The 22,706-nt window shown below is 44.3% G+C and overlaps 2 protein-coding genes across 3 annotated transcripts; one reads left to right on the forward strand and one right to left on the reverse strand.

Annotated features, from left to right (window-relative positions):
* Positions 1-573: 573 nt before the first annotated feature.
* On the reverse strand, positions 574-3,865 carry LOC121678438 (pepsin A-like). Its single transcript, XM_042057994.1, has 9 exons — positions 3,810-3,865; positions 3,547-3,691; positions 2,855-2,972; positions 2,195-2,313; positions 1,808-2,004; positions 1,290-1,406; positions 1,050-1,194; positions 855-953; positions 574-759 (listed from the first exon to the last, which is right to left on the reverse strand). Exons 1-9 carry the CDS (start codon positions 3,863-3,865, stop codon positions 622-624), a joined length of 1,134 nt encoding a protein of 377 aa, XP_041913928.1. The 3' UTR covers positions 574-621.
* A 10,382-nt stretch (positions 3,866-14,247) lies between these two features.
* LOC121677980 lies at positions 14,248-21,036 on the forward strand. 2 transcript variants are annotated; one of them, XM_042057146.1, is made up of 2 exons: positions 14,248-16,709; positions 20,981-21,036. In XM_042057146.1, exon 1 carries the CDS (start codon positions 14,395-14,397, stop codon positions 16,471-16,473), a length of 2,079 nt encoding a protein of 692 aa, XP_041913080.1. In that variant the 5' UTR covers positions 14,248-14,394; the 3' UTR covers positions 16,474-16,709; positions 20,981-21,036. The 2 variants fall into 2 exon arrangements, with proteins under 2 accessions (XP_041913080.1, XP_041913079.1); XM_042057145.1 differs by lacking the exon at positions 20,981-21,036 and adding an exon at positions 17,344-17,552.
* Positions 21,037-22,706: the final 1,670 nt, after the last annotated feature.

Consider the following 22,706-nt stretch of genomic DNA (forward strand, 5'->3'; position numbering starts at 1 on the left):
TGGCAACCATGTTGATCATAGTGAGTGTTGCGTCCTCAGTTCCTCTGTGCATGGGTTATATAAACATACTGTAATGGATATAGCTGCTGACTTATGGATGAAGTAAGATGACAACTGACAGCTCTCTCCATGCACTTGGTCAGAACAGGGCTACAGGGCGGAAGTCATTCAGCTCTTCGGCACCGGCCTGATAATGGATGCCTTCTATATGTCAGGCACGGTGCAGTAAAAATGGGAATCTTCCAAATTACCGGTGTAAATAAAATGGATGAATGCCACCAGGATCTCGTAGTCTCTTGTGCATATTTGTTCAAAAATAGAGAAGTGTGTTGCTAAACCACTTTTTTTTTTAAACCTTCCAGCTTCAAAATACAAAATACATTCTCAAAACTTTTGACAACCTCTGAAGAACTGAACAATGGCTCAAAACCAAACAATGTCTTCAGATCCACAAAGCAGTCAAAATTAAAGCACGACTGAGTAGTCATAGTACACTACAGCAAAAAATGGAAAACACAGTGTTCAGGGCATTTTTTTTATTTTTTATTAGAATTTTTTCATTGTGTACATGTCTGGATGATCACAGTTCTTTCTAAATGATCCACATCCATTGGATGGCATTTATGCAATTGGAGCTAAAGCCACCATATTGTTCTGCCTGTCAAAGATAGTGTAAAACTGTCTGATGAAAACGTCACCCAGGATCCAGAGCTGGTCAGTACCTCCATTACCAAAGCCAGTGGTACAACTGCTGTATCCCTGTAAAACACATATCATGGTGCTCATGTAAGTGAAAGCTTAGGACGACATTAATTCCACCACTAACTATAATATGCTCATAGCGTTGCACCCACCTGAGACACATAGGCAGACGCTGGGATAGTGAAAGCCTGTCCGTTGATATTGAAGGTGACCTCGGGCATGCTCTGGATGTCATCACAGGATACCGTTGCCTATAAGGTAGACACACCTGAGTTAAAACAATTCTTTGTTTTGTTTTTTTTCTCCGTCAATCAATAAAGTCAAATTCAGATTTCTTAAATACTTACATCACCATACGAGTCAGTGGTGGCACCAACCCCGGCATTCATGTTGCTGATGTCACTGGAAGGTCCAACAATGAGGGAGGTTCCGGTGTCAACAATGGCCTGACATCCACCAGCACAAGCAACAGCATTTCCATTGATGGTGACACTGTAATGGCGCAACGAGATGATGTCATATGGGAAAAGCAGATCGATATGCGTCTCAGTGTATGCCTCTGGTTGTGGATTGGACCTGTTTAATACCTGTCCATCTGGATCTGCCAGTAGGTCTCTGAGGTCAGAGGAACCCAGGTGAGGCTGCCGGTGTAGTATGAAGAGTCAGTCTCACCAAACAGCACCTCACTGCCTGACTCGCTGTCCCTGAAGCAACAACAGACAAGAAATTTAGCTCATCCGTCAGTCACTTGTATAAGTAAGTATAAGTATATATACAGTACTCTTTTGATCCTGTGAGGGGAAATTTGGTCTCTGCATTTATCCCATTCCGTGAATTAATGAAACACACTCAGCACACACTAATCCCGGTGCAGTGAGCTGCCTGCAACAACAGCAGTGGGGGGAGCAGTGAGGGGTTAGGTGCCTTGCTCAAGGGCACTTCAGCCGTGCCTACTGGTCGGGGTTCGAACCGGCAACCCTCCGGTTACAAGTCCGAAGCGCAAACCAGTAGGCCAGGCTGCCTCCTACTTGCACCTTTAAGAAACCGCCATTAGTTAAAAAAAGAAAATTTTGGACTTTCGAGGGTTGTAACATGGCAGACTCACCCACTCAGATAGACAGAGAATAGGGCCTGGGAGACCAGACCCTGACTCATCATGTTGTCGAAGACGGGGGTGGCTCCAGAGGCAGCAATGGCAGGGAAGGCAAGACCCAGGATACCGTCCGCCACCATGGTCTCCAAGAACGCGGCCTCTGTTTCACTCAGGCCAAAGATCTGGTTGCTCACAGTGATTCCGCCCACCTTGAAGAATAGAAGTCACAAGGTCTAAATGCTGTCTAATGAAGACATCTCATTCAGGTGCAGTAACCACTATATGTTTACATGGGCTCAGGGTGAAATACCAAAGAAAAGACATCTGGCCTATCAGCACTGATTTTTCTACTACAATTCTGACTGCTTAATCAGAAAAGTTTAATTGATCCATAATGACCTCCAGGGTGTCATAACCCAGAACTCCAGTCATGCTGCCAGTCCCGTACGCGATCTGAAGACTCTGTTGAGTGGCCTGGTAGGTGCTGGAACTCTGAGGGTTGAACTGCTGATGGTTACCTGAAAGAGTGGGGCATTTTAGTCCCTGCAGACAGCAGGTAATCCATTTTAATGAAGAGTATGCTGGATATAGTTAAGGGCCTAAACCATCGTTTCCCAACCATGTGGGGTCGCCTGAAATTAAAATGGGGTCGCCTGAGATACTGGGTATCTTACAATTGACCAGTACATTACATTAAAATATACATACATTAAATATAAAATATTAAAAACCTAATGATATCCAAGTTAAGTAACTAATTGGATCCTTCATTACAATCTGGCTACATAAAAATAAACTTAGACAACCCGTATCAGATGTTTGATTGATGTAATCATGCTTGATTAACGTTCCAAACAAAGTAGCAAAACATCCAGATGTTCAAAGCTAGCCAAATTTGCTTGCGAGGGAAAATCAAAGTACTGGTCTCGACTGGATGTTACAACAAAGATGTTGTGAATGATGGGGGTCACCTACGTTTTGTGACATCAAAATAGGGTTACTTGCCAAAAAAGGTTAGGAACCCCTGGCCTAAACTATGTCACTGCCAGCCGTACTCACTGCAAGCGGCGCTACTGCAGTACACAGAGGGCACCCACAGGTTAGAGGAGCCAGTGTCAAAAATAACTTTGAAGGACTGGGGGGGAGTTCCCAGGGAGATGACACCATAGTAAGACAGCTGAAATTAAGAAAAAGAATACAGTTGTTAATTAACATGAAGTTAATCAAAACATTATGGATGCACAAAAACTGTGAATTTGCAGAGTGACAGTTAAAGCTGCAGTTGGCAAGATTTTTTTGATCATATTCACTGAAACCGACACTATGCTCCGACAGAACAATATAAATCAGCCGGTTTTAGAAAAAAAACACACTTCTACCTCCACCTAGAGCCTGTTATTTGTTTTGCAAAATTCCACAGCTCCCGGTTCTTCTGGTCCAATCAGAGCAGGGCTGCGTGAGATCTGACTGTCAATCACAGTCTGGTGCAGTCTGGTGCGCACTGACGAGCATGAACTCGTTGAGGGGATGCTCTGTGGTAGTGGCGGAGAGGCATGAGAGTTGTAAACATTCAAAATTTTGGCTAAGTCCCCTCAATCTGTCAGATTTGCCTACTGCAGCTTTAAAATCTACTTCATACAGATTTCAATTCCTTTATTTGTTCTTGTGCTAATAAGAACAAAAGATATCTATCCAGCTAGCTGAACTGGCAGTATATTCTTCTTGTTACCACTCTAGAATCCTTCACTTACATCAGCATCATTGGTCATGCCCTCAACGCCATTCTGTGCCTGGAACTTGACCATGGGCTGGTAAGGGAACCTGTTCCTGTACTCCTCCCAAAGACCCTTTTCCTGCAGTGCCTGCCGAGCTGTCTTACCCTTGATCAGGGGCACCCTGACACACACACACACACACACACACACACACACACACAAAGAAGGAATTAGGTAGGAACACACATATTTGTGGAGTCAAGAAAAGACGACCCAATAGGTGTCTATATGAGACTCACCGAATACACTCGGAGAAAGCCACCAGGGCACACAGAACAAAAGTCCACTTCATCATGCTTACTCAGGTGAGGTTGAACGCAGTAAAAAAGCATACTCCAACCCTGCCATTTATACTCACAGTATGATAAGCAATGTGATAAGAAGCTGATAGATTGGTAATCACTCATTGAAACAGTGAGCATGCACATGAATTGCAGAATTATTCAATATCTTTTCTGTAAATATTTTCCATGGGGCAACTTTTTTGGCTCTTACACCTAATGGAGACATTTTGAAATGAGGTCTTAGGTGCTCTTAGTTATTTGAATGTACGTGTAATCATGAATCAATAGAGCAGATTCTTCATGATAATTATGTATACCTGAAAAGCTAAATTACTTAGAAAATAAATGGTCTATTATGCATTCACAAACTTTAATGCCAAACTTTAGATCTCTAATCTCTATTTCCCAAAAATAGTTGTAGTGATTATGTGTCTTATCACTGTTAACATTGAAATGCAAAAGGGTCATGACACAATATGATTGCTTGATGGTTAACATAAAAATGAGTTGACACAGAAAGAAAGATTCCCTTATCTATGTCAATATACAGACCAACACATACAATTCATAATTATATAAATAAAATAAGCTAATCATAATTTGGAGATAACAAGATGGAGATAAAATGTTTTTTAAATAACATTATCGTAATTTTTCCCAGATGGAAAGGTGCTTAATCGCTAGTTTGGAGATAAACCCTTAATGACATTGCCAACATTTAATGTTTCATGTCCTTCATGTCCCCTTACTTGCCTTTCATAGTCCATGGGCCAGACCAGTCAGGTGGCAAAACTTCAGTGGTATCATTTCATTTGTTAGACTAAGTAGTAACATAATACATAATACATCTTTCCAAAAGAGCAGCTGTTTCATTTTCTTACATAAAACCCTTTTTTTTAAAGGTGAGACACTAGAGGTGAATAAGGTAAAATGTATAACAAATACAGTAGATATCACCATAAAACTTACCCACTTGTTTACTCATATTAGAAAGAAGATTTTTTGTATTACAATTGCATTTTCCAAATCAGAAACAAGAACATTGGAAAGGTTAATTTCAAAATCAATGTGGCATTTTTGTTGACATATATAGATCACGTCATCGTTCCATACATCAGAAAATATGCCTTGTTTTAGGGATAAAATGTTAAATGTTGTATGAAAATATTGGAAGTAATATCTGCACACATCCACTCCCCTTCTTTTTGTATAACTTACACTTTTGGTGTAACTTTAATAAACAAAAAGAAGGGTAGCTTGTGTGCGGATATTCCTTCCAATTTTTTTGTGATTTAACTTTTTTATCCAGCACCTACTTTTGGTTGTGCGCATGTTACGTTTCTTTAAATCATGAAAATATAAATAAAGGTATGAACGATATATAAACATACCCTACTGTAAATACCTTCAGAATATAGGTATAGGGCTAATTCCAGGTAGGGCTAATTCCAAGTAGGGCTAATTCCAGGTAGGGCTAATTCCAGGTACAGTAGGGCTAATTCCAGACAACAAATAGAGAAAAAAAAGACTCAAAAAAAGGCCCTGTAAAGATGTAATTGAAACCTACACAATCAAATACATAAAAAAATACAGTAGATATCACTATAAGTTATTAGGGCAGCCGTGGTCCACTGGTTAGCACTCTGGACTTGTAACCGGAGGGTTGCCGGTTCAAGCCCTGACCAGTGGGCTGTGGCTGAAGTGCCCTTGAGCAAGGCACCTAATCCCTCACTGCTCCCCGAGCGCCGCCGTTGAAGCAGGCAGCTCACTGCGCCGGGATTAGTGTGTGCTTTACCTCACTGTGTACTGTTTGTGTTTCACTAATTCACCGATTGGGTTAAATGCAGACCAAATTTCCCTCACGCGATCAAAAAAGTATATACTTATAAAAAATGTTTAGAGCATTTCCTACCAGTGGTGTCACTAGGATTGAAAGACAGAGGGGCTTAGCCCCCAGAGTTGTAGGTAGTGTGCTCACCGAAACATTTTCATCACACCTTTAAAGGGCTTCAATGAATTGAGGGATATACTGGTACAATAGCATTAACAGGGACACCAGGAAGGGGCCATCCCCAAGCTTGGCTTGGCCCCTTAGTTTCAGTGAAAGGAACTCTGAATGCTTCAGCATCAACCAAGAGATTTTGGACAATTCCATGCTGCCAACTTTGTGGGAACAGTTTGGGGATGGCCCCTTCCTGTTCCAACATGACTGTGCACCAGGACATGGATGACAGAGTTTGGTGTGGTTGAACTTGGCTGGCCTGCACAGAGTCCTGACCTCAACCCGATAGAACACCTTTGGGATGAATTAGAGCGAAAACTTCTTGAATTTCCCCCTGGGGATCAATAAAGTATCTATCTATCTATCTATCTGAGACTGAGAGCCAGGCCTTCTCGTCCAACATCAGTGTGTGACCTCACAAATGCGCTTCTGGAAGAATGGTCAGAAATTCCTATAAACACACTCCTAAACATTGGAAAGCCTTCCCAGAAGAGCTGAAGCTGTTATAGCTGCAAAGGGTGGAATAGCTGCAAAGGATGGGAATGGGATGTCAATCAAGTTAATATGCGAGTCAAGGCAGGTGACCCAATACTTTAGGCAATATACTGTAGCATGGGCCTAGTCCATATCAAAAAAAGTTTAAACAATTTGGAACTCTGGCTTCAACGGCCACAGTCTTTATTAATGCCATCTAATCAGAACTTTAGCGTATGCAATCTGCACCATAGAACTGGCTTAAACAGATGATCTGGCATGTTTAAGTTGATTAAATACAACCCAAAACTATTAAACAGACCAGGCATCGATTTGAGACCGGCTTTTATATATCCAAACCTGTACCACACCAGGCATGCAAAAGAGACAGGCTAGCCTAGAAATCTAGACGCACCCTAGTGGCAGCAAATGTAATTTGCAGCCAGAGTAGTCTAGCAGCTCTCCATTGGCCTGCGAGCTGGAAAAATGAAACTTCGATCAGGCCAAACACATTGTGTATGGAGTCGGTGGGCGGGCTTAACATAATGATGGCAGAGTTGCGACAGTTCCGTCTGAATTCCCTGCTACTTGAAAACAAAGAAGATGGATGCTGCTGCTGGCGAACAGCGCGACACGAGTTAAAAGTTGGCAAAAGTTTGATCAACAAGCCAACTAGCTCCGCTGGTGGGAAAAAGCGCTGTTCTATTGCGTGCAGAGGACATTTGAAAGACAACTGTTTATTCCGCCCCTCGGATTGAACACTGCATGGTGAGTTCCCAGACCCTACATGTTGACCCTACATCAGGCTTACATCTTTGATAGTCTATTCACCCCCCCCCCCCCCATTTATCAATATCAATCTATTACTCCATCCATTCATCCAGACAAGTACATTCTGCAATCAATTCCACAATAACTACCATCCTTACCATTATTACACAACTTTTCCAGCATTTTTGTGGCAAGAGCAGTATTTTGAAGTAGCCAGACTACGGCACTCTGGGAATTGCAACCAGAGAAATGTTAACTTCAGGTTCAAGAAGGCACAAAAGTTTGTTTTACTCACTGCCAGAGACGTGGTTCCACCCATAAATATATTTTTATTAACAGCCAACTAGCAGCCAGGCAGCTACAGTGCTACACTCTGGGGGTAACTTTAACATAATGCTGCCACTCTGCAGAGGTTACCTATCAGAATATGTGTTACAATAAGTGTTTTTTTTTTTTTGGCTGGGCCCATGGACAATCATGAGCAAATACACATGTAAGTGACCTCCGCAGTGTTTATCATGCCTGGCTGTATTTTTCCATAACAACCAGGGATGTAGTGGAGGCTAAACACAGTAAAAGCAGTTTATCCACCTCTGATATTTCAGAAATAGAGTTTATCCACCTCTTATTAGAGTTTATCCACCTGTCAAAAGAGTTTATTCACCAATTGCAATTTTTAACATTCAAAATATTGTTTTAACATTCAACATTGTTCTTTTAACATTTAATTACACTGTATTATCCACATTCACAATATGTACACTCATCAACATGCTAGGAACCATTTAATACCATTAGTATTGTTATAAACATTGGACAATAACTTCCACCATCATCAAACATGTTCTGAATGCCTTTTTTAAAAAATCTGATACCGCATGACGCAGTCCACCTCACCATGATCACATAATTCATAGTTAACCCACCTCTTATTTTACCACTACATCCCTGATAACAACCAACATGACACATTGACCTCTTCAAGGACAAGTTTGTGTAAAGTTATAGGCAGTGTATACTGCCATACATTTTAATGATGTAACAGCTTGTATATAGGCTACTGTAAGTTTCATGAATGTTTACTTAGATGGCTATGATTTGTAGAACATAAACATGTAAAATATTTAAAAGAACAAAGACCTTGTGCATAGCCAGGTGCTGGCGATGTGCAGCAAGAGTATCAAGCCATCAAAAAATGTGAAAAATCACTGCACACTGCTGTATCTGGCTGATTATTTAATTGGCGTGAACGACACGTTTCGCTGTTGAACCTGACTAAGCAAAAGCGAAACGCGTTGTGGAAATATGGATATGGAAATATAGGAATGGGAGCTGGCTTCAGTTAGTCTTCATTTAAGTTTCTTACAGTGCTTTATCCCCTTTCTTCAACCATGGAGGCATCTATCTATTATTGACAGGAACGTCTGTTTATGTGTGTGTGTTTGTGTGTTATTCGCAGAGCTGTCGAACTGTTAGTCCGACTGGTTTCAAACTTGGCAGGTGTCTTGCTGCAGGAATGAGTGAGTGCAGTGCCAAGTTTGACGTTGTTTGGATAAGAAATGCAAAAGATATCTTTAAATATCGGTAAAAGAAGCACATTCACTTTTGCCGTTCCACTGCCACTCCCACTCTCACACAGCACTGCACCAGAGTGGGTAGAGGCAGAGCGTTGGCAGGCTGAATCAGTGCAAACAGGTGAAAAGCGAGTGCAAGATGTTTGGATGATTATCATGTCTGACCTCAACAATAAAGACTGCCTTTGAATGCGGTTTGCTTGCATAAAATGATTCCACAAATTTTGCAACAACACGCCAACATGGATGCAGTGGCTATTCAAATCAATGTGAAACATTATGTGTACTGATACTTCGAATAGCCCAGGCTACTTTGGACTGTCTTTGGAATTTGATTAAACAAACAATTCCAACTGCCAGTGTCCCAAGCTCCCGAATTTAAAGATGGATTCAGAATGCCACACATGAAAAATATGACCAGCTACTACGGGCAATGAGTGGCAGACAGAGCATGATGTCACTTACAGGATACTAGAGACTGTTTTTACTCTATGTAATTTTTATCTGTAAAAAATGTCTCATGCTTATATTCTGCTTACGCCACCTTTATTAAAATATATGGTAATACTTTACTTGACGGGTGAGTTCATAACACATTCATTCATGACTGTTTCATGAGACATGACTCAACATTCATACCAAACCTTTCATGAATGTGGAAGACAGAACGATGACGACTTGTCAAAATAAAAGTCCAACAATCGCAAAGCAGCATTGCCGTTTTTGTTCCAAACCAATGGTCAATGGGCTAAATATTTCATGAATATCTTATGAAGTCTACATCAAATGTCACTTTACTATAAGTTGTGAAGTATTCATAATCACTGAGTTTAACACTGGGAGGTAAACTAGCCTACATTCAGCTGACCCGTATTTGTGTAACCTGGAACGGTTAGTGTGGAAAACTCCCTGCTGGACAGATGAGCCTACGTCACTCCTTGGACTCACGTATTGTGCACATGCGCAAATACTCCCTTTTCCTTTGTAGTACGTTGCCAAACACGAGTACAGCTGCTCTTAATGTTGCACGTTAATCATATAAACGTTCTGTTGTGTTGCCGTGTGCGTTATTGAAAACGTAAGTGTACAACTATTTTCCATACTGGTGTTAGATGTATCTTGTTTTGTGTAGTCAACATGACGGTATTTTACTTTAGTAGCCTACAGTTGCAGTATAGCATGCTCATGTCTGTTGTAATGCTAGTAACCTGTTGCACAAATATAACATTCAGTAGTAATAGTAATACCTTTATTCATGGATGAATGTTCATACAATGTTGTAGTACACTTGTGAATTACGATTCTGCTGAGTATTAGTCCAACTGTTGCACTCGCGATAGTGTTGCCAATTTAGTTATATTCGTGTATATTCGTGATATTCGCGCCACTAGTCGGTCACATGTTGATCTGAAGGCTACTGTTATGCTCCATACGTGGTCTTAGAGTGCCATCTAGTGGCTAATGTTTATAAAGACACGGTGCAACTCCAGATTTCTACTGCATTGGTTTCTGTTGATTCCCATTGCCGTTCAGCATTTTGGTTGTTTGCACAGCAATTATTTATTGCATAGCAATTATGTATATTGCAGAGTGAATATTAGTCTGTATATTGTGTGCATACATATGTATATATTTATGTATATTTATGTATGTTATATTCTTTATGTACAATTTATATTTATATATTTTGTATTTCTTTATTTACAGAAAACCACACACACACACACACACATACAAACACACCCCCACTTAAACACACAAAGAACACATACCATTGCAAGCAACAAGCACTTTATTCACCTGCTGGAACTGGATTTAAATAAATCTGTTGAACGAAACCAAAGGTTGCAGCGACTCTCTTACCGGAGTACATAGCCAGTTCGGGTAGCAGCCAGCGAATAATGCACACGGACTTCACAAGTGGTCCTTCGAGCCGGATTGCCCCCCCGCCACCCCCCCATTGCGCTATGGCCACCTTTAAGGATTACGACAGAGAGCCAGATGTCCAAACTCGTCCCAGCAGAGTCAGGCAGCTCCCAGGGTATCTCGCCGACTTCGAGCTTGGCTATCGAGCCAAACAGCTTCCGCCATTCGAGGGATCCCTCCGTCAGGCTACTGAGAGTCTACTGCGTAGTGATCGAGCCCAGGTCGACCTCGCCACGCCCGACCAGATCCCGCATAGGATTAGCGAAGAGGAACGTTGGCAGCGCCTTGAAGCACGTTATAAGGACATGAGTAAACAACTGGAGGAGCTGCAGATTACAATGGAAAGTGCTAAACGCATCCCTTACCCTCAAAGCTGCCCAGCTTATCCTCCACATTATACTCAGTATCCTCCACAGTACTCCAGCTTGCCTCGGCTAGATCTAGGCAGCCCTGTTGGTAGTCACTGGTCAACCCCAGTTCACAGTCCACCGCGGAACACTACATCAGGTGTCAGAGAGCCCCTCCAGCAGTCAGAACCCCTGTTGGGTCTCTCGTCACAGCAGCCTAACCTCATGCCAGCCCAGACTGGAGAACAACATGGACAAGGTCAATCCACTTATACCCTGCCAGCCATTACTTCCAGGCCACGTGTAGTTATGGATCATGATGCACCTGCTCACCGCACCTCTCCGCCTTCACTCCATCCTGTTCAGGATACTTCTCTGCATGCACGGTCTGTGCCACAGTCTGCCCTACATCAGGCTCCGCTTGCCCAGCCCGATATGCTTCGACCTCATCTCCAGCCTCCTAATCCTCATCCTCAGCATCTGCAGTATCCCTTTCCTCCACCACTACAGTACCAGCCTTACCAGCCTCCCTCTGCCTATCCTCCTTATCCAGCCAGCTATTATCCACCATATGCACAACCTCCACCAGGGCAACCACTGTCAATGCATCCAGCTGCGCTTTATGCACCAGCCATGCCACCGGCAGGTCCTGCAGTCCCAGGCATCCTGGAAATGGCCATCGCTTCTTCATATGGCATTCCGAAGCCTAAACTGACTCCATTCAGTACTGGTAAGGAGAGTGACTTCATAATGCTGAAGAAAGGATTGGACAGTGTGCTTGGCCCACATAAGCATTTATCAGAGGATTATAAGTACCAGGTGCTGTTAGACCTCCTCAAACTGCCAAATGCCTATCAGGTGGCGAAGAGGTATGTGAATGATCCAACTCCATACACTAGCGCCATGCAAGCCCTGGAACAGCGTTATGGCCAGCCACGCCAGCTTGTTCAAGGAGAGCTGAAGGCCATTCTCAACTCTCCTCCTATCAAGCCAGGTGATGCTCAAGCCTTTGAGGATTTCTCATCTGCTGTTAGTACCTTAGTGGGCCTGTTAGGCACTATGGATGGTCCCTCCAGAGCTGAGCTGAGATGTGGATCCCACGTAGACACTCTGCTTAGTAAGCTGCCTGCCAACTACAGAGACCGCTTCGCTGATTACTGTATATCCCAAGGGATTATCTGCAGTGGCACTGATAATACATATACACTTCCTGACTTTGCTGTGTGGTTGGAGAGAAAGGCACAAGCCATACAGATAGCGAGGAGAGCTACTGATGCATCCAGGGTGGAACCTGCACAGATAGAGCGTAAGGACAAGGCAACAAGGTCCCAGAAGTCTAAGTCTGCCAGTGTCTACATCACCAACCGACCAGAGACTTCTGAGTCCCCTCATAGCCCTGACACATCTACAGCCAATTCCAAGCCAGGTCAGTCTTCTTCAAAGAAGCGAGAGCGCTTTAAGCCATACTGCCCTTACTGTTCTAACCAGGAACATTACCTCAGTGCCTGTGCTGAGTTTGCTAAGCTCAACACATCTGAGAAGGCTAACTGGGTAAAGGAGAAGGGCAAATGCTGGAGATGTGGCCGTGGACACAAACCAGAGACGTGTACGCTAAAGAAGCCATGCTCCACCTGTAATGAGCAACACCTCATTGTCCTACATGAGGTTGCACTTAAAGCAAATCAGAGCATCCTCACCGTTAGTACCTCCTCCAGCATGGTGTATGTGGGCCAGGCTAGCCACTCCAGTCGTGTCCTGCTGAAAGTTGTCCCTGTTCAGCTCCACAATGGAGGCAAGACCCTGGATACACACGCCGTACTGGATGACGGCTCTGAACGAACCATCATCCTTCCTGCTGCCGCTAAACATCTTGGTCTCTACAAGGAGGATGAAGTATTGCCCCTGAGGACCATCAGACAGGATGTTGTGAAGCTGAAAGGTGCTTCTGTATCATTTGAGGTGTCGCCTCAAGCCAACACACAGGTGAAATACCACATCCATCACGCCTTCACTGCAGATGAGCTGAGCCTTGCCGATCAGACATGCCCAGTGGAGTCCCTTAAGAAGAGATATGACCATCTGAGTGGAGTACCAATACATGGATTCAATAGAGTACAGCCCATGTTCCTCATTGGCTCCGACCATCCCCATCTAATCAGGCCTCCTGCCTGCACACAGCATTCCTGTCTCCTGCTCAAGACCTTTATCAGCACGTTGAAAGGCTGTGGCAAATTGATACGCTGCCATACAGATCTGAAAAGGAGGATATGCGTTCCAAGCAGGACCAGGTAGCCATCAACACACTGGAGAAACAAACCATTCGGGTCACAGTAGATGGAGTTGCCCGCTACGCTACACCTCTACTACGCAAAGCAGCAGCACCCAGGTTACATGCTCCTCCAGCTGCAGTGATGCCCCTCTTAAGAGCTACGGAGCGGCGCTTGGCCAGCAGCCCTGATCTAGCCAGGGTCTACAATGAGGAAATACACAAGCTGGTAAATGCTGGGTACGTTGTGAAGATCAGTAGTGACGAGGCAAACCAATCTAACGAATCGTGGTACATTCCTCACCACATTGTTCACCACAATGGAAAAGCCAGGGTGGTATTTAACTGTTCATTCAAATATCAGCAACTTGCCCTCAACGACATCCTGCTTCCTGGGCCTAACCTCGGTTCACCACTACTGGGTGTGCTCCTCAGGTTCAGGGAGTATCCAGTCGCCATAAGTGGGGACATCCGTGGGATGTTCCATCAGATCAGGCTCATTCCTGAGGATCAACCACTGCTCCGCTTCCTCTGGCGGGATATGGAGAGAGAACGTAACCCTGATATCTACGAATGGCGTGTCTTACCCTTTGGCACTGCCTGCAGTCCATGCTGTGCTATATACGCACTGCAACGGCACGCCAAGGACAACAGCTCTGGCAACCAAGAGGTACTGGATTCTGTCATCAATGCCTTTTATGTAGATAACTGCCTGCAGTCTCTTCGTTCCCCATCACAGGCAAAACAGCTTATTGACAAGATGAGAGTGCTGCTCGCTGCTGGTGGATTCGATATGAGACAATGGGCAAGCAATCAACCAGAGGTCATCGCTCATCTCCCCCCAGAGGCAAGGTCAGAGGGTTGCGAGCTATGGCTGACTGCAGACAGAGCTGATCCCCAGGAGTCAACACTAGGTCTCCGGTGGCACTGCCCATCTGACACCCTCGGTTACAAGCACCGCCAAGCCGTAGCTACTGAGCCCACATTGAGAAATGTATATAGAGTGTTGGCATCTCAATATGACCCACTCGGATACATTATCCCCTACACCACGCAGGCTAAAGTTCTGATCCAGGCTCTTTGGAGGAATGAGCAAGGCTGGGATGAGCCCATCACAGGTGAACTCCTCTCTGTATGGCAAGCATGGGAGAACGAGCTATCTCATCTCCATCACATTAACATGCCTCGGTGCTACATGCCAGTCAGCATTGATCCTGAGCACTCTCCTGTGGACTTGCATGTTTTCTGTGACGCCTCGGAGAAGGCGTATGGATCCGTAGCCTACCTGCGTGCCGAAGGGAATGAAGAACAGGTGCACGTGTCATTCGTTATGTCCCGATCTCGTGTTGCTCCACGGAGACAGCTCTCCATGCCTCGCTTAGAGCTCAGTGCTGCACTGACTGGAGCTCAACTAGCCAAACTGCTACATACTGAGCTCACCATACCTATAAGGCAGACTACTATGTGGTCAGACTCTACGACTGTACTCAGCTGGATCCAGTCTGACTCGTCTCAATATAAGGTGTTTGTTGGGACGCGTATAGGCGAAATACAGGATCTCACAGATACTACTAGCTGGAGGTATGTTCCATCTGAGCAAAACCCGGCAGATGACATCACACGGGGAAAGTCACTACACCAGCTGTCACAACCTACCCGCTGGAAGAATGGACCTGATTTCCTGTATGCTCACCCTACTCAATGGCCAGCTACCCACACCGTAAAATCAGAAGATGCAGGTGAGCTCAGGAAATATACATTCTGCGGTCAGCTCACTGTCTTCGACGCATCTGCTCCTGACCCAGCACAGTACAACAACTGGTCTGACCTACTGCAGGCTACTCACCAGTCCCTTCATGGGGCGGCAGCGCTTCCTATGTCTGCTTCCGACCGACTAGATACAGAGGTAGTCCTTCTCAGGCGAGCACAGAGCGAAAGCTTCCCAGAGGAAATCAACGCCCTGCAGCATTCTCACCCTGTCCGGCCTACCAGTCGTCTCAGTCCACTCTCACCAGAGTATGACCAGACTCTGGGCCTTATCCGAGTTGGGGGTCGTCTCCGTAAAGCGGAGGATCTGCCTGAGGACACTGTTCATCCTATTGTTCTTGCGCCTGATCACCCCATTACACAGCTGTTGGTGCAAGACTATGATGATCGCTTACTCCATGCAGGCCCTGAGCGAGTCTTCGCAGAGATCAGAAGGACCTATTGGATCCTCAGAGGCCGCCAAGCCATCAAGAAACACCAGCGGCAGTGCTTGGAGTGTCGCAAGTGGCGCAGTAAGCCAGTGATACCTAAAATGGCAGACCTCCCAGCGGCTCGACTCCGACTCAACAAGCCCCCATTCTGGTCGACTGGTGTGGACTGTTTCGGTCCATATACGGTCAAGATAGGACGGCGACAGGAGAAACGATGGGGCATTGTGTTCAAGTGTCTCACTACTAGGTGTGTTCATCTTGACCTACTGCCTAGTATGGATACAGATTCATTTCTCTTGTCTCTCCGCCGCTTCATCGCTCGAAGAGGGAAACCCTTCGAGATCTTATGCGATAGAGGCACTAACTTCCGTGGTGGAGACAAGGAGCTTCAGGAGGCATTTGAGGCACTCGAACCATCGCTCCGGGAACAGCTAGCAACACAGTGCATCACTTTCAGATTTAACCCACCTCTGGCTCCACACTTCGGTGGAACGTGGGAGAGGGAAATTAAATCTGTAAAGGCATCTCTCCAAACCATCCTGAAGGACCAGGCCATCCCTGAGGAGGTCCTGCTGACTGTCCTCATTGAAATTGAGGGAATCCTCAATTCCAAGCCGCTAGGCTATGCATCATCGGATCTTGCTGATCCTGATCCCGTGACCCCCAACCTTCTGCTCATGGGGCGGCGGGATGCTTCGCTGCCTCAAGCTGTGTACGGTTCCAGTGACCTGCTAGGACGCCGCCGCTGGAGACACAGTCAGGTACTTGCTGACCATTTCTGGGGTCAGTTCACCCGCAAGTACCTTCCTGGTCTCCAACCACGCCAGAAGTGGCGGAACTCGACGTCAGACCTAGCCGTGGATGCGGTCGTCATGGTAGTCGACCCACAGCTCCCGAGAGCTCTATGGCCAGTTGGACGCATCACCAGGATCATCCACAGCGACGATGGCAAGGTCCGCACTGCAGAGATTGACATCAAGGGCAAACTCTACACACGTCCTGTCGCCAAACTGATAGAGCTCCCAAGGATGCCTGATGACGGAGATACCAGCGCTCCCTAGCCCAGCAGCGACCTTTCTGTTACTGCGCATTCGTCCTACGAATCCGGGGGCGGCTGTGGAAAACTCCCTGCTGGACAGATGAGCCTACGTCACTCCTTGGACTCACGTATTGTGCACATGCGCAAATACTCCCTTTTCCTTTGTAGTACGTTGCCAAACACGAGTACAGCTGCTCTTAATGTTGCACGTTAATCATATAAACGTTCTGTTGTGTTGCCGTGTGCGTTATTGAAAACGTAAGTGTACAACTATTTTCCATACTGGTGTTAGATGTATCTTGTTTTGTGTAGTCAACATGACGGTATTTTACTTTAGTAGCCTACAGTTGCAGTATAGCATGCTCATGTCTGTTGTAATGCTAGTAACCTGTTGCACAAATATAACATTCAGTAGTAATAGTAATACCTTTATTCATGGATGAATGTTCATACAATGTTGTAGTACACTTGTGAATTACGATTCTGCTGAGTATTAGTCCAACTGTTGCACTCGCGATAGTGTTGCCAATTTAGTTATATTCGTGTATATTCGTGATATTCGCGCCACTAGTCGGTCACATGACTATTGGATCTGAAGGCTACTGTTATGCTCCATACGTGGTCTTAGAGTGCCATCTAGTGGCTAATGTTTATAAAGACACGGTGCAACTCCAGATTTCTACTGCATTGGTTTCTGTTGATTCCCATTGCCGTTCAGCATTTTGGTTGTTTGCACAGCAATTATTTATTGCATAGCAATTATGTATATTGCAGAGTGAATATTAGTCTGTATATTGTGTGCATACATATGTATATATTTATGTATATTTATGTATGTTATATTCTTTATGTACAATTTATATTTATATATTTTGTATTTCTTTATTTACAGAAAACCACACACACACACACACACACACATACAAACACACCCCCACTTAAACACACAAAGAACACATACCATTGCAAGCAACAAGCACTTTATTCACCTGCTGGAACTGGATTTAAATAAATCTGTTGAACGAAACCAAAGGTTGCAGCGACTCTCTTACCGGAGTACATAGCCAGTTCGGGTAGCAGCCAGCGAATAATGCACACGGACTTCACAGTTAGACATTCCCAGTAAAAGAAAGATGAGAAATCATCTGCAACGGTTAAATCATATAAAACAAATACATTTTTATGAAACAAAAATTATTTGCTTGACCATGTTCTGTCTTTTTGGCACTGAGTAGCCCATTGACTCAGATGTGACGTGATCAGGTAAGAGGTTTGGAACAAAAACAGCAATACTGCTTTGCAATTGTTGGACTTTTATTTTGGCAAGTTGTCGTCGTTCTGTCTTCCATATTCATGAAAGGTTTGGTATGAATGTTGAGTCATGTGTCATGAAACAGTCATGAATGCCTTATGTGTAGTTTATGACAGCTGCTATGAATGTGTTATAAACTCACCCGTCAAGTAAAGTGTTACCAAATATATAATATAATAATATTCAATATTCATTATTCATGATTGAATGCTTAGCTGGAATGATGTGTTCCCCTCATCCTATGTGAGGCTTACTCAGGGATGGATTACTGCACGGGCCTACAGGGGCCCAAGGGGTCAGGGGGCCCTGAAGCCCAAGCCTTTGCATGGAATCATTGCCTCAATATCAACAAATCAGGATGTAGGCTATGAATCTGATTGAATTTAGCATTGGCCATTACCCAAAATGCACCAGAATACAGGAAATCACATCAAACAAATAAAAAATGTTCTGGGGGAGGACCCCCAACCCCCCCCCCCCCCCCCCCCCTCCCACATATGCGACAATTAGTGGGGGGCCCTTAAAGGAGAATTCCGGTGTGATATTGACCTAAAGTGTATTGAAACATGATACCGAGTGTGAACGTATGTCTCATAGCCCATCTCGGCTTGTCCCCTGCACTCCAAAATCTGGCGCTAGTTAGCCAATGCTACCAACAGCTTTTTCAATAGTGGTGCTTCGGCATCGGGCTAGCCATGCAAATAAATCACTGTTTTACACCCATTTACGAGGCTCAATGTATCTCCACACTTCATTGGTAGACTTCCGAGGGCCCTGACATTTAAAACGAGACATTGAGAACTTTGAAAAAGCACTGGTAGTTTACTTACAAGACGATTTATACAGACAGTATCTTCACGAAGTTTAGCGTTTGCAGCCATCTTGAATTTAGTCACGATAAGTCGAGCAACGAGTAAGAATGAACAGCTATGATAAGGGATCAGATTCCAAAACTAATTCAGTGGAAATGCATGGATTCCAGTTTCTTCCAGTAGCAGCAACTGGAATCCATGCATATCATAGCTGTTCATTCTTACTCGTTGCTCGACTTATCGTGACTAAATTCAAGATGGCTGCAAACGCTAAACTTCGTGAAGATACTGTCTGTATAAATCGTCTTGTAAGTAAACTACCAGTGCTTTTTCAAAGTTCTCAATGTCTGCCCCCAGGGGCCCGAAGGTTCATAATTCGCCCATGGGCTTACTTGCGGGCATGCAATTGGGCTACATTTCTGGATCATGGTTACAGTTTCTTCTTTGCATAGTGAGTGTTAAAGGTAAACTATGCAGTATTGGCATATTCCTTACTGTTTTCTCGGTTTTTGCTTCTTTTTCACTGGCTTTGTCATGACGAATGTCTGAGAAACTCCATCGCTACCTTTTTTTAGCCGGTGCCTGGCGTGTATGTGTATTTGAATGCAGTAAAGCAATTCGTTACACTCGTTATACTTCCTGACACTGAGGCCGTCGGCCCGCCGGCCCAAAGTTGCAAGGGTGGTTTTTCCGCTCACAGGCGCTAGGGGGAAGCGAGACGGCCACCATTCAACCCGAAAAAAGTCATATAACCATTCCAATGATTGAAGCTGTTAAATGAAGGTAAATTAAGCTAAAAAACTTGCATATTAAGCTAAAAAACCTGCATAGTGTGGCCTTTAACCAGCATTTGTGGATGGAGCATCAAACTGCGTTAACAATGGTTGTTAGTTTCCCTGAGATGTTGATTTTCAGTACATAACTAGGTCTGTTTTTTATGCAGTGCCATCTGAAGCCCTCGAGACCATACTCTGACATCATATTGTGTTTCAGCCCTGTCCATTGCATACAGAGATTTCTTTGGATTCTCTAAATATATATTTCTCTGAATATTTTAATGATATGTACATAGATGATGAAATGTCTACATTCTTCATAATTTCACATCAAAGATTATTCTTATATTGTTGCATTATTCTAATATATTGTTGCTTTTATTTTGTTTATTGTTTATTTTCCAACACAATTTTAGAGTGATGAACACCTCCACATGTTTACTTTCCTAGAAACTCTACCTCTGTGATGCTCTTTTTTTTATACCCAAACGTAATGCCAGATAGGGAAATATTCCTCCTGGTGTTGTCTTTGTTGCTCCCTTAACAACTTTTTTGAGACATTGGTGGTATTAAAAAATTGGTGATTGGTGGCATTAAAAGATGAGCATGTATGTTCTAGAAAATAGGTCAACTGGTCAGTTTCAACATTTGATACGTTGGTTAGTGCTCTTCTTGCAGCCATGTATGGGCTTATGTAATTGGCATATTATCACATTGTGTTTTTATTTATATTTTACTCAAACCCAACTTTTTGGAAAAGGGATTGTACAATAAGCATTTACCAGCTAAAGGACTTGTGTGCGTCTTCCCGCTTGATAGAATGCCTGTTGATTGTTAATGGTTCAGTCAAATGACTGTGTGTGACTGAGAATGTGGGTGTGTTTGCTGCCCTCCAACCAGCTCACAATTGCCAGAACCTCGCCCACCTCTGCTGTAGAGACTTCAGCTGTTTGCAGCTGTCTTATAAGAAAAAAATATTCAAAGAGTGTAAATGCCAGCAGAGTATTGCATTGAGCCTTTGGAACTGTTGCGATTTGCAACTGTACTGAACTAAGAGCGTGACTCCATAAGAAGGAAAAATGTGGCAAACGCTAACATGAAAAAGAGGTTTTGTTAGTGGGTGCAGGATTCAGTTTGGTCCTGTTGACTGCCATCTCTGTTGCTGTAGTAATGGCTGTGCTTCACCACAGAAAGAGAGTGAAAGGTAATATTTAATCGGCTTGGGGTTGATGTTACAGCGCTACAGGAGATGTTTTGTGAAGTCCTTGTAGTGCCTTTTATGTCCTCCAGCAGCTCTTCCTGGAGTTGCTGAGTTGCCCATAGAGGGGTTTTGGAAGTAAGGCATGAGGATGCTGTGACCAACCCACCGAAGATGCCTTTACTCCAACGCTGCCTCCATGTAGATGGTCTTGGACATGGATAGAATCTCAGTGTGGGGGATTCAATCTTCCCAAGACAGGCTGAGGAGTTTTTGCAGGCATCTTAAATGGAAGGTCCATGTTTCTTCCCGATAGAGCAGGGTGGAGAGGCATACAGCACTTTCTGTTTTTTGCTGTGAAACACCCTTTTGCAGAGTTGTCCAAAGGCTGATGAGACTTTGTTGAAACGGCATTTTATTTCACTGTCAAGGGAGCAGTCGGAGGAGAGTGAAGACCCAAGATACTTGCTGCTGTATAACCGCTGGACTAGATTGAGTGGACTGGACTCCCACTGATATGGAAGCTGGGGAATGACGAGGGATGGGTGGTGAGTTAAGCCATGACCTCAGTTTTCTTGATGTTGATTTGAAGGCCAAAGGATTGATATAGCCCAGAGATTGTATCTAGGGTGTACTGCATGGGGTCTGGGCTGTGTGCCAGAACGGCGCAGTCATCTGCATACTGGAGTTTGTATATTTGGCAGGTCTTTGTCTTCATATGGGCCTGAAGCTGTCAGATGTTGAACAGGCTTCCATTGACTTGGCGCTCCAGGTGGACACCATCTTTCTGTCCCATGATATGGTGGAAAAGGTGGGTAATGGCTGAGAAGGGGTTGAATAGGACCGTTGCTAGGACACAGCCTTGTTTATCCCTGACATTGACCTTGAAGGGCTCTGATTAGATAACCTGGCAATAGCCAGATGAATTTCGCTCCGCCTAGCTCCACTCATCCATCTGGAACCGATCCATTGAAGTGTTGCTTCAGAAGGCTGGGCCTAATCAAAAAATGCTTGCATATGATTGAATAAGCCACTTGTCCGTCATCTATTGACGTGCTACTTCAACCACTCACATCGAAGCCAACCCGTGACGCTAATAACAGACTCACAGTCGCTTCTACGCTGTGTCACATCTATGAAACTCCCGCCCTGCGTCCTGATTGGCTAAACCATAAAGTTGGTTGGAGAAATCACTCTCAATGGAAGAGGTCCCAGATGGATGTGAGTGAAGCTAGGCGGAGCTAAGCGGAACGACATTCATCTGGCTAGGGTCAGGTTACTGATTAGAGTCCTCCCATTGAGAAATCTGGCTTGCATCCCATCATGAGGTTGCTGCAGGATGGAGAGGAACTTGGGTGGAACCCCAAGTTTGGAGTGTTGTTGCCAGAGCATCTCATGGTTTATGGTGTCAAAGGCTTTTTCTGAGGTCAATAAAGGTAAAGGATATGTAGAGGTCCTTGCGTTTTTCTTTTTTCTCGAGTAGCTGCCTCAGGACTAAGATCATGCTGGTGGTGGATCTGGCCTTTCGGAAACCACACTGTGTTTCAGGTATGAGATGTACTCCACCAGTCTGTTTAGCATGATTTTTGTCAGGTCTTTCCCAGCAATGAAGAGGAGGGATATCATGCAAGGGATAACAGCCGACGAGGTTTCGTTTAAAAAGAAGCCAACTTGTTCAGTCTGTTGTACAACTTTCTTTGGCCCTATAACAGCGATAGCATGTACAGTTAACTTGTTTACACTTGATTCCATTGTTGCAAAGCCTGCTTCCAAGCTCAACCGTCGTTCTATGATTGTTATAGTTACCATTCCTAAGCATTGATATGGAACAGTGATTAAACCTTTTTTACCAGATCTACTTCAAAGGTGTCCCGTTATTCAGAATTAATAGCCACCCCACCAGCCAATCAGAGATGAGAATTCCATTGTTAAAGGTGTGATATTTATCAGTGGAGACCGTTTTCAGCACGTTTCATCCAGTCCTTCTAATTGCAGAGTTCGCAGGTGCTAGGCTAGCGCAAGTCAACGGTATGTGCTAGCCTGCCACTAAAGACAGTCTTACCCACTCCAAAGTACACCTGAGGCAAATTCCAGACAATCGATGTAAATGTCTGTGTTGATAGAATAGTGTAAGAAATACAACTACCCTTGCATCGC

The sequence above is a fragment of the Alosa sapidissima genome, chromosome 12 (genome assembly GCF_018492685.1).
Source record: "Alosa sapidissima isolate fAloSap1 chromosome 12, fAloSap1.pri, whole genome shotgun sequence".
In the NCBI taxonomy this organism is placed as follows: Eukaryota; Metazoa; Chordata; class Actinopteri; order Clupeiformes; family Clupeidae; genus Alosa; species Alosa sapidissima.

Bases quoted from the DNA above. Each gene is read 5' to 3' on its own strand.
- LOC121678438 (XM_042057994.1), bottom strand. From the start codon at position 3,865: ATGATGAAGTGGACTTTTGTTCTGTGTGCCCTGGTGGCTTTCTCCGAG. The intron at 2,314-2,854 runs GTGAGTACGGCT...CCACTCTTTCAG, and splicing joins CTGCAGTAGCGCCGCTTGCA to GTAACCATCAGCAGTTCAAC. The intron at 2,005-2,194 runs GTCATTATGGAT...CTATTCTTCAAG, and splicing joins TGGGTTATGACACCCTGGAG to GTGGGCGGAATCACTGTGAG.
- LOC121677980 (XM_042057146.1), top strand. From the start codon at position 14,395: ATGCCTCGGTGCTACATGCCAGTCAGCATTGATCCTGAGCACTCTCCT.